The following is a 12068-nucleotide window of genomic DNA, read 5'->3' as shown; positions in this document are numbered from 1 at the left end:
AGAAAGAAAACATACTCTTGAAAGCCAGTCTTAACCCACTTTCAGAACTGCAGATAACATTATGTCAACTCTAAATTGTTGTGACTAGTTTTTAAATAAAGTGATCAAATAAATACATAGTTTTCAGAGTGAATTTTGGTCAGACCACATTAAAGATGCAAACAAGGCAAGTCGAATATTAATTCCTTCAAGTTGGCCCCAAATTTTTTCACAAAAGCCAATTACTGATTATTTAGAGAGAATTTCCTACTCTGCTATCTTTGCCTCCTGCACAGAACTGCAGCAGACAGGCAGATGGACCACACTGAAGACAACAGACGCCAAACATCCACCCCAATACTGGCCACTACAGGCCATGCTCATAATCACCTGTGTAGCAGGAAATGTAAAATAAATGAGCTGCATGTGACAACATCCAACCACTGAGCAGAGATTATTACCTAAGGTTTTTTCTTTGTTCCTGTTGCACTCTGAATCTTGCTGACCATCAGGGGGATCTGTTCTAGCTTCTTGCCCAGGAATTTCCTCTCTTGGCTCTTGTGTACAGTAGGCTGGGTTCACCAAACTTCTGTTTTTTGTTATAAAGTCACTGCCTTCAGCCTCTTCCAGGGAATGCTTGTTACTTGTTCCACCACAATTTGAGTCTTGATGTTGAAGAATATCGTTTGATTGAGAAGTACACAACACATCTGCTTTCACCCCTAACCCGCACATTCCAGCTTCTTCCATTGCACCAATCACAAACTAGAGGGAAGGGAGGAAAAAAGATGAAAAGGGGGTTAAATCAAATGTAATCAATGTTTACTACCAATAGCACACCATAAGTTGACAGATTTTTTTCTTTCTTAGTGGTTTGTAAAATTGATGTAAATATTATAGGTAGTTTGTAAGTTTCACTGAGAGGTGACCTAACTGTAAAGTGTAAGAAAATAAAGTTAAAACAAATCACACACCTAAGTGGTACCAAAGAAAGCAAGACATGCCATTTAGTTGTAAGTCTAAACTTATTTTCCTATAAAACCTCCACTACTTAATTAGCACCTTAACAAATGTGAAATTATACCAAGTTAATGAACACAAGTTATTTTGGTCTTGATGGTAGATTTTTGGTGGGGATCACTTTGCTTTGTAGTGTACACAGATGACAAATTACAATGTTGCACACCTGAAACTTATAATGTTATATTCCAATTTTGCCTCAAAAAATTATTCTGGTCTTATCCTCAAGGAAATGGTACAGAAGAGATGGCTCACTAGGTGTCCAGCAAAAACCCCATGCTCTTCCAGTATCCTGCGGAGCTGGTACTGCTGGACCAGTGCTCAGCTAACTACTACGTCTCCCAGCCCCTTACATCTAAGTGGGATTCCCATGTGAAGTTCCCATCAATGGAATGTGAGCCCAAGTGATGACTGTCCCTTCTGCAACAAGATTTTTTATTCTTAGAAGCACATGTTCTTTCTCCATTGCCTCTTCCCCATTGTGGCTAAATGCAGAGGTCTCCAAGATCCTATGAGATGGCAGAGCCACAGGATGAAACCAGCCTAGGCCCCTAAATCCCATGTACTTATAAGGAAAGTCAACCTTACAAAGAACACCCACACCACTGTTATTAAAGTACAGTTTGCATGGATGAAGCTTGAAATAATTACCCTGTGTAAAAGAAGCCAGACACAAAAACCACAAATTGTCCACGCCAAAACCACTATTACAGGAGCAAGAAAATAAAGTTCTCCCATGTTAAGCCACAAAATTTTGAATATAATGTTTTAGCAGGTATGCCTACCCCAATATAGATGGCAGGCAACGGAGAGATGGCTTTATTCTAGTATTTTATTCTCAAATCAGTAATTTTACCATTTATTCATGGGTTTCCCGTTAACATTGCTTGTTCATGATGTGGCACAAACTTAAATTCTGTACAATTTCCTCTCTGTGTGAAAGAGAGCTTTTTTGTTTTTTTAAATAATACAATCAGGGGAATGTCTAATATCTTTCTTTTATCACAAATGAACAAAAGCTACTTTTCAAAGTTACTAGAACAGATTATGTCAAGTTATAATAATATCTAACTGGAGAACTAAAAATAATTTAAAGTATCAAAGCAGGGAATAGAGAGGTTAAAGGAACTATACCCTTATCTTTTACTAGAGGCGGGGGGCCGGGATCTGTGCCTGACCCGCGTAGCGCCAACCACTGGTTGTGTCCCCTGGGGTGGGGACAGGCGCTCCTGTGTGTTGTGTCTCCGCTCCAGCCAGCCCCCAACCTCCTCCCACCTATCTGAGCACACAGCTCCTCCTGAGCTGTCATGACACTGGCTAATTAACATATTCCCTGTTTATATATAGAGAAAATAGTCTAATTAGAGGCCTGGTGCATGAGATTCATGCACGGGGGGTGGGCTGTCCCTCAGCCCAGCCTGCACCCTCTCCAACCTGGGACCCCTTGGGGGATGTCCGACTGCCCGTTTAGGCCCAATCCCTGTGGGCCTACACAAGCAGTTGGATATCCCTCTCACAATCTGGGACTGCTGGCTCCCAACCGCTCACCTGCCTACCTGCCTGATTGCCTCTAACCGCTTCTGCCTGCCAGCCTGATCCATGCCTAACTGCTCCCCTGCCAGTCCGGTCGCCCCCAACTGCCCTCCCCTGCCGGCCTGGTTGCCCCTAACTGCCCTCCCCTGCAGGCCTGGTCGCCCCCAACTGCCCTCCCCTGCAGGCCCAGTCACCCCCAACTGCCCTCTCCTGCTGGCCTGATCACCCACAACTGCCCTCCCCTGAAGCCATCTTCTGGTGGCCATCTTTGACCACATGGGGACAGCCATCTTGTGCAAGGGCGTGAGGGTCAATTACCTCTTTATTATATAGGACTAATGACCCGGTGCACAAGATTCATGCACATTGAAAGGAAATTAATTAGAAGGTGGCTGGTGGGGCAGGACTGGGTGAGTCGGGCTAGACACACCCTGGAGCCAACCTCCCATGGTCCATCCCTGGCCGACCGCACCTAGGGTGGCACCGTGGCTCAAAGGGCATCTGCAGAATGAGCAGCGTACCTCCAGTAGATGGGATCCCTCAGCCTGGCCTGGGGGGATCGGGCCAAAACTGGCTCTCCAACATCCCCTGAGGGGTCCCGGAGTGCCAGAGGGCACTCTCGGCAAAGTTACTATCCTACAGAGTGTGGAATGCAAACACAAGTGTGCAATAAACCAGATTCGGGGCCGACAGTGCCCTAGCAACAACATAACCTATGGCCAAAGGTGGAATTGCACAGCCCCACGAGGAATCAGGCTCCCTCCTCTCTGGTTTCAGGGTGCATCACCCAAGAACCACCACTACCAAGTCATTGCATCTCAGCAGCTCTTGCATTGAGTGTCTGCCCCCTGGTGGTCAGTGCGTGTCACAGCGACCAGTCGGACAGTCAGACACTTAGCATATTAGCCTTATATATATACAGATGTTGACAAATCAAGTACTGTGCTTTTGAAAGAACAAGTTGGTACAGCTACTTTGAAAAATTCTTAAGCAATATAGATACCTGCCAACATAGTTAATTCTAGTCCTAGGATTTTACCCAAGTGAGTACATATGTGCAGCCAAAGGCCAAGAAATGTCTAGAGCAACACTATTTGATATTATCCCAAAATGAAATCAACTCAAATTTCTATCAACAGAAGAAGGGATCATTCTAACATGTTCAGACCATCCAGCAATGACAATGAACTACTACATGATACAGCAACACAGATGAGTCTCAAAGACAGACTGTTGCAAGGAAGGTGTCACAAGAATATATACTCTAGGACAGCAGTTGCCAACCTTTCGGACCTCACGGACCACCGGCTGGCAACCGCTGCTCTAAGAAATCATTTAATAAAGTTCAAACACTGGCAAAGCTAATCGATGGTGCTGGAAATCAGGATAGTGATTACTGCTGAGGGCAGGGCCTTCTGCAGGGCTTGGAAATATTCTGTCTTGATCTAGATGGGGCAACATGGATGCTCACTTTGTGAAAATTCATTAAGCCTTAACATTTGTGCTTTGTATACTTTTCTGAATGTATGTGTTACTCCAATAAGGTTTATTTTAAAATTTGTAATTTATATACTAGTATTATTCAAAATTGATGAAGAACCAAAACAGAAATGTTTTCCTCTACGAAGAGAGATGAAAGGTGTGTTGCTTTTCATGATACTTCTTTAATTCGTTCAAAAAAATATTTAATTTCACTTTTAGCCTAGCCAGAGTGGCTCAGTTGGTTGAGCATCATCTTGTGCACCAAAAGATTGCGGGTTCAATTCCCGGATAGGGTTTTGGGTTTGGGGTTCATATGGGAAGGCAAACCAATGTATCTCTCTCTCTTCAATGTTTCTCTCTCTCTCCCCCACCCACTTCCTCTAAGCATGTCCTCGGTGAGGATTTTTTAAATTTCACTTCCACATGTAATGCATTCTATAGAGCATTGTTTCTCAAGTGTAATCCAGAGGTATTAAGTTTATTTAAAAATTAATGATGAAGTTTTAAAAAATGTCCTTTGTTAAATTTCATTACTGCAGAAACTTCTTAAAGCCATTAATATGCCCCAATAATATACTTCAGAAGTAGTACTCTCAAACCAAATGCAAAGTGATCATTTTAACACTACATTATACATTTAACTACTAGTTCCTACCTCTACTTTATATGAGATAATAAACTGTCATATACTAGCTGGGCACATAATATTAACACAGACCCTTTACACAAAAGAAATACAGAGAGTGAAAAAAATGAGTACTATTAATATCATCTTCCTCAATTTTAAAACAATAATTTTCAAACCTATTCCCTGAAAACCATTAATATTAAGAACAGGGATACAAAACAACATGCTGGCTTTAAATATTGATGAAAGTCTATTCAAAGATAATTAAAATGAAGATTGTTTTAACTCCAACACATAATAGAATTTCTCAGAAGCATAATCATAATAAACCCCACATAATACCAGAAAGCATGTTGTAAAGCCACATCCAAATATAATGAGCAAGCAATGTGGAAGATGAGGAGCATAAATAATTTTCACCAAGGAAAACCTGAGGCCTATCCTAAGATCAATTTTAATAAGAAAGCTACCTGAGGAATGAAACTTGTTAATTTATAGTTTTTGTTTGTTTTATTGATTTGAGAGAGGAAGGGAGCATGAGAGACAGAATTCTCTCAACAACAATGATGAGAGAGAATCCCTGATCGGCTGCCTCCTGCACACCCCCTACTGGGGATCGAGCCCACAACCCAGGCATGTGCCCTTGACTGGAATCGAACCCAGGACCCCTCAGTCCACAGGCCAACACTCTTATCCACTGAGCCAAACCAGCTAGGGCAGCTTGTAGTTTTTCAGTTAGTTCTCTTAGTGATTTTTCATAACACTTTTACGGAGATATAATTGTACATCCTACTGAAAGTATACAATTCACTGGCTTTTAGTGTTTAGAGCTGTGAACCATCACCACAATCGATTTTAAATCACCTTTGTCACCTCAAAAAGAATCTCAGTACTTTTGCTATAAAACCCTAATCCTGCCCTAGATGGTTTTGCTCAGTGGCTAGAGCATCAGCCCTCGAACTAGAGGGTCTCAGGTTCAATTCCAGTCAAAGGCATGTACCTTGGTTGCAGGCATGATCCCCAGGAGGAGGCAATGATTGGTGTTTCTCTCTCATCGATGTTTCTAACTCTATCCCTCTCCCTTCCTCTCTGTAAAAATCAATAAAAATGTATTAAAAAAACAAAAAGAAATGTATTAATGGAGAAGAACTAGGTGAGTGGAACCAGAGCAGAAGTCCACTGGGCTTCACGGCATGCCTGCTTTTACCTTTCAAGTTAGGGACCATGAGTTACCTTCATAACAGTTTGTTTTTGTTTTTTAAATACCATACCAAGATGAACAGAGTTCTCTAATATAGTACCTATCATCAGGAAAAACAAGGAGAAAATGTTTATTTAATTCCCAACCTAAAATAAAAATAAAACCAACAATAAATACTTTCAAGATTAAATTTCTATGTGAACCTTTTCCTAAGCAAAATCATAAAAGTATAAAACACTTTCACTATGTTGATCAGTCCAGTAATAAGCAATGTATTTAGCTCTTATAGCTTGCAAGATAGTAGGGAGCACACCATTCAGCCCCAACCAAGTTTACTAGAACCCTAAACCCCAACAAACTCCCCACCCCGACACTACCCACCTGTCAAAGAACGCATTTCTCCATCTTCCTTCCACTGTCTCAATACTTGGAGCTAAGATGTCTCTTTTTTAAAAAAATAATATTTTTTATTTATTTCAGAGAGAAGGGAGAGGGAGAGAAACAAATATCTATGATGGGAGAGAATCATTGATCAGCTGCCCCCTGCATACCCGCTCCTGGGGATCCAGCCCGCAACCTGGGCATGTGCCCTGACCGGGAATCGAACTGTGGCCTCCTGGTTCATAGGTCGATGGTCAACAACTGAGCCACGCAGGCTGGGCCTAAGATGTCTCCTTAACTGAAGAAGAGTCTTTCAAAATGGACAGTCACCAGTTTATATACAACTAACTGCAGAAGCAATGAATAAGTATTACAGAAATTTTAACAAATGAACATGAATACTCTGTAGTCATCTACTACCTGTAATAGCTTTTTGGATCAACATGTTTGAAACTGAGCCTACATGGGATTTAAAAGCTTAAATGAAAAAAATTTAAATAAGTTTCTTTCCTGTGTACTCTGTGAACAAAGAGAAAGATGAATAATTCTAAAGTTTAAAACTTTCAGTTATGCCCTAACCGGTTTGGCTCATTGGATAGAGCATTGGCCTGTGGACTGAAGGATCCCAGGTTCGATTCCGATCAAGGGCATGTACCTTGGTTGCGGACATATCCCCAGTAGGGGGTATGCAGGAGGTAGCTGATGGATGTTTCTCTCATCGATGTTTCTCTCTATCCCTCTCCCTTCCTCTCTGTAAAAAAAAAAAAATCAATAAAATATATTTAAAAAACAACACTTTCAGTTATGCTCTTTCAAATAAGTGTTAAAGCTAAAGAACCATATTTCTTTGGCTAATTTTGCTTAAAGAGCTTAAATATTAGTAATGATTGTTCTTTTCTAAGACTTGTGTAAATAAAAAACAAAAGCTAACACCCACATTCACTTCCTAATTATTTCAACTACCATCTGCTTAAATGAGCTAGAATGCCTTCAACCAGTGCCAGGCACACTGAGAGCAGAAATCACTCAGTCCTTGCCGCTGAGGGCTGGGGTGGTTCTTCGGAGGGAGCTGGTGGGAAGCTTGTGCACATTTATGCATTTTCCTGGGGAGAGATCCTTAGTTTGCCTTGGGTTCCCAAAGAAACCTATCAAATAGATAAGGTTCCCAGAACCTTCAGAACTTGCAAGCCCTGTTACCCCATTTTGTTGTTGTTGTTAATCCTCACCTGAGGATATTTTTCCATTGATTTTTAGAGAGTGGGAGGGGGAGAGAGAGAGAGAGAGAGAAAGTCAATGTGAGAGACACATTAATTGGTTGCCTCTGCATGCACCCAGACCAGAGCCAGGGATCTAGCCTGCAAATGAGGTTTGTGCCCTTGATCGGAATTGAACCCGAAACCCTTCAGTCTGCTCTATCCACTGAGCCAAACTGGCTAGGGCCCTATTACCCCATTTAACCTTTCCCAGCCCGCTGAGAGGGAGATCTTATTGTTTCCAGATAAGGAAAATGAGACTTAGTAAGGTGAGGTAACTTGCCCAAGATCATATTAAAGTCAGTAAAAGGAGCCAAAAAAATTCAAAGCCAGGGCTGTCAAACTCAAGAGCCTATGTTCTCTCCATTGCACCGCTGCTCTCCTCACTTCATACATCAGCCTTGGAAAATGAAAGGTCAAAGTCAAAAAGATCTCTCATGCAGTCACAGAACATCTAAAAATACATAGCATGCTAGATATACCAGTATGAACTTAGGAAAACAATGGGAAAAAGCTCTATAATTTTTAGCAGTGATTAACTCAAGAGATTTAGAGGTTAGGTGAGGCAGAATTGATTTGGGGGTACAGATACCTTTAAATAAGTTGAAGTGATCATTTAAGGCACTGAGGTGTTTTTTAAAAAAAAAAAAAAAGAAAGAAAAAACAACTTATTTGTGCCCTAAATTATCTCTAAAAATCTCTTCAAACCTATGTTTCTAATAATTAACCCTAAGAGTTGTCAACTACCAAACAGGAATGTGAGGATAAGAGTGCATGCATGCTTGCTGGCCCAATGTGGGCACAGGGAAATACTGGTACCAAAGATACACAATACCTCTTTAGGACACCAGCTATTGGCCTTATTTAGTTTTATAAATATGAACCTCCCTCTTAAACATTTCCAGTATTTTAAGGGGCTTTTACATTTCCAAATATAAATTTTACAAACAAACCTGTTATAAAAATTACATTTTCATGGGCTTTTTTATTTTTAAATAGGTGGATGGAGTTGGGTTCTTGTGCTTTTTAAATTAGAAAAGTGACTTTAGTTTTATGAGTCATGTAAAAGAGTTTATATACTAAAGAATTAGTCTGGATAGCAAAGTTTTCCACACAGCTAACACTTTATCAATCCTTCATTTCAAAATTCTGTTTTAACCATTTTGGACCAAAGTCGTTAAAATATGTATTATATAACTCAATGCCTCTTTAAATAGTAGCCTGGCTTTTTGTTATTGTTTTTAAACCTATCTTTATTGATTTTAGAGAGGGAGAGGAAGGGAGAGATAGAAACATCAATGATGAGAGAGAATCATTGATCGGCTGCCTCCTGCATGCCCCCTACTGGTGTTCAAGCCTGCAACCCAGGCATGTGCCCTTGACCAGAATCAAACGCAGGACCCTTCAGTCCACAGGCCAACGCTCTATCCACTGAGCCAAACCTGCTAGGGCAATAGTAGCCTGTTTTATTGTGTTAGAACAAAGGAATTAAATAAAATTAAAGGGTTTTTATTTTTAACACATAAAATATTACTGTGTACTAGCATGTAATTAAATTCTGGTGTACATGTCTCTACAATATGCCTGTGTTTTGTTAAGATAATAAATCCTTAATATCTCAAAACATAAAGCCCCAAAGGTGACATCTTATTTTAGTCATGAAATATTTTTGAGACTTCCTAATTTTATAGATCTTCAAAAACAGACCACACAGAGCCATATACGGGAATTGACTATATTTAAAATGGTGTCGTCCAGCCAGTGTGGCTCAATGGTTGGGTGTCGGCTCATGAACCAGGAGGTCACATGCCCGGGTTGCAGGCTCGATCCCCAGTGTGGCGAGTACAGGAGGCAGCCGATCAATGATTTTCTCTCATCATTGATGTTTCTCTCTCCCCCTTCCCCTCTGAAATCAATAAAAATAAATGTATTCATATGTAAGCCAGTACATGGACTAAACTTTTCTATAAGGATATCCCCAAAACTGCTCACCATGATTACATCTGGAGAAATGAAGACTTATCTTTTTCATTTTGTACTTTTTGGTTCTACGTTTTGTTTTTTGTCATGGGAATGTATGACTTTCATTTATTAAAAAAGACCTTTACATGTTGATTAAACTTTAATGAAATTAATTTAGGGTTGATATCACAGTATTAACTTGTTCATTTTCCCACCACTACCCCAAGTTCAGAGTCAGAAGACTGCAGGAGTTTGTCTCATTTCATGTCATCTTTTCCGTTCACCGTGCTCTACAGACCTCTGGGTCTCCCACCCAAAATCTCTCTCTCTTTTTTTTTAAACTGATTTCAGAGAGGAAGGGAGAGAGAGAGAAACATCAATGATGATAGAGAATCATCGACTGGCTGCCTCCTGCATGCCCCCTACTGGGCGGGGGGGAATCAAGCCCGAAACCCAGGCATGTGCCCCTGGGCCGGAATCTAACCTGGGACCATTTAGTCCACTGAGCCAAACCAGCTAGGGCACCCCCCAAATCTTTACATTCACGTCTTCTACTAGATTACAGAAGTGGGATCTACTCACAGTGAAGTTTTGTAGCACTTCTCATTTATTTCCTTCTTAGAAAAATTATGAAAACTGGTTTGGCTCAGGGGATAGAGCGTCGGCCTGCGGACTGAAAGGTCCCAGGTTCGATTCCGGTCAAGGGCATGTACCTTGGCTGCGGGCATATCCCCAGTAGGGGGTGTGCAAGAGGCAGCTGATCGATGTTTCTAACTCTCTATCCCTCTCTCTTCCTCTCTGTGAAAAATCAATAAAATATATTTGAAAACTGAAATATCTCATTTAAACTTGGCCTCAATTTATAATTATGGCTAGGACATCTGCCAAACCACGAGTTTTTTTTAAAAATTCATTCATGCCCTGGCTGGTGTGGCTCAGTTGGTTGAGCACTGCCCCGTGCACCAAGAAGTCTTTGGTTTGATTCTTGATCAGGGCACATGTCCAGGTTGTGGGCTCAATCCCCAGTGGGGGGCGTGCAGGAGGCAGCCAATCAATGATTCTCTCATCATTTATGTTTCTCTCTCTCTCCCTCTCCCTTCCTCTCTGAAATCAATAATAAAAATGTATTTTTAAAAAAAGTTAAAAAGAATCATGATCAATGCCAAAATATCTATCAACAGATGAATGGATAAACAAAATATGGTATATACATACATTAGATTATTCAGTCTTAAACAGAAAAAATGCTGTCACATGCTACAACATATATTAACCTGGAAACCATGTTAAGTGAAAAAAGCCAGACACAAAAAAAAGGACCAACATTGTATGATTCCAGTTCCATGAAATACCTAGAGTAGTGAAATTCAGAGAGAGAAAAAATAGAATGGTGGTTGCCAGAGGCTGGGGCAGGGCGAATGGAGTAGAGTTTCAGTTTGGGAAGTTGAAAAAGTTCTGGAAATGGATGGTGCTGATGGTTGCACAACACTGTTAATGTGCTTAATGCCACTCAACTGTATGCCTAAAATGGTAAATTTTATGGTATCTGTATTTTACCACACACAATAAAAGAATAATGATGAATATATTTTGGTTTAGAATGTTCTTCAACCCTTTAGCAAATAAAGCCTACCTTTATTCTGGTCATCTGCCAGGGCTGACCAGCAGACCCTGAGCGACGAAAATATTCTGCTTGCTAGGATTACTGAATTATTCCATAAGCAAGATAAAGCAGTTGACTCAATAATAATTGGGATGCCACATTGCTAAGAACAAGTCTTAGGAAGAGGAAAAAATAAGCCTATTCTCTTCTGACAGCATGGTCTTGGGAAAGATGAAACAAGGAAAAGCAAACCCCTGATAAAACCTGGAGGCACTGCTTCTCAAGCTATGGTCTGTGGACGCTTCCAGGTGGTCTGCAAGCTCAAAAATCATGTTCATAACAGTACTGAGATGTTACCTGTCTTTTTGGTGTTGACAATTTGCACTGGTGATGCAAAACCAGAAGTAACATTGTTGGCTCCTTGGCACAAATCAAAGCAGTGGCACCAATCTATACTAAAAGTCATGTGGAAAAAGCAAGTTTTAATTTAAAATGCCATTGAGGAAGCAATAAAAATTATCAGTTTGTATTAAATGTCGCCCTTGCGTACACATCTTTCGGTGTCAAAACACAGAAAGTACACATAAGGCACTTGTACCACACACCAAAGAATGAGGCAGTTTCAAGGAAAAGCACTAATGCAGCTTCTGAATTATGAGCCCAACTGGCAACTTTTTGTACGTATTACCTTCTGTATCTTTTTTTTTTTTTTTTGGACAAACTGTGGTTGTTTATTCATACTTGCCCATTTATTTGGCCCTAATTTCCTCCCAACTATATGAAGCGAGCCTGTTAGTTCAAGGCAACTGACTGATGTTGTCAATGTAAAAATTGAGTTTTCAAAAAATTAATAATAAAAATTGAGTTTTCAAACAAAATTAAAAATGTTTAAAAACTATCTGCCATGCCTTAGCTGGTTTGACTCAGTGGACTGAAGGGTCCCGGGTTTAATTCCAGCCAAGGGCACATGCCCAGATTTCAGACTCCACCCCCAGTGGGGGGCATGCAGGAGAAAGCTGATCCATG

At 40.6% G+C, this 12068-nt stretch overlaps 1 protein-coding gene across 5 annotated transcripts in view; it reads right to left on the bottom strand.

The window, feature by feature from the left end:
• Positions 1–12068, bottom strand: part of TXLNG (taxilin gamma) — a 47494-nt gene that overhangs the window by 25709 nt on the left and 9717 nt on the right. For all 5 annotated transcript variants that reach the window (XM_028130311.2, XM_028130308.2, XM_008154937.3 and 2 more), the window contains one exon: positions 441–744. In XM_028130311.2, coding sequence (XP_027986112.2) covers positions 441–744 — 304 coding nt within the window. The remainder of the gene's footprint in view (positions 1–440; positions 745–12068) is intronic.

This window comes from Eptesicus fuscus, chromosome 1 (genome assembly GCF_027574615.1).
Source record: "Eptesicus fuscus isolate TK198812 chromosome 1, DD_ASM_mEF_20220401, whole genome shotgun sequence".
In the NCBI taxonomy this organism is placed as follows: domain Eukaryota; kingdom Metazoa; phylum Chordata; class Mammalia; order Chiroptera; family Vespertilionidae; genus Eptesicus; species Eptesicus fuscus.
Note: the sequence above shows the minus strand (reverse complement) of the source record. Positions and strands in the feature narration are given on the sequence as shown.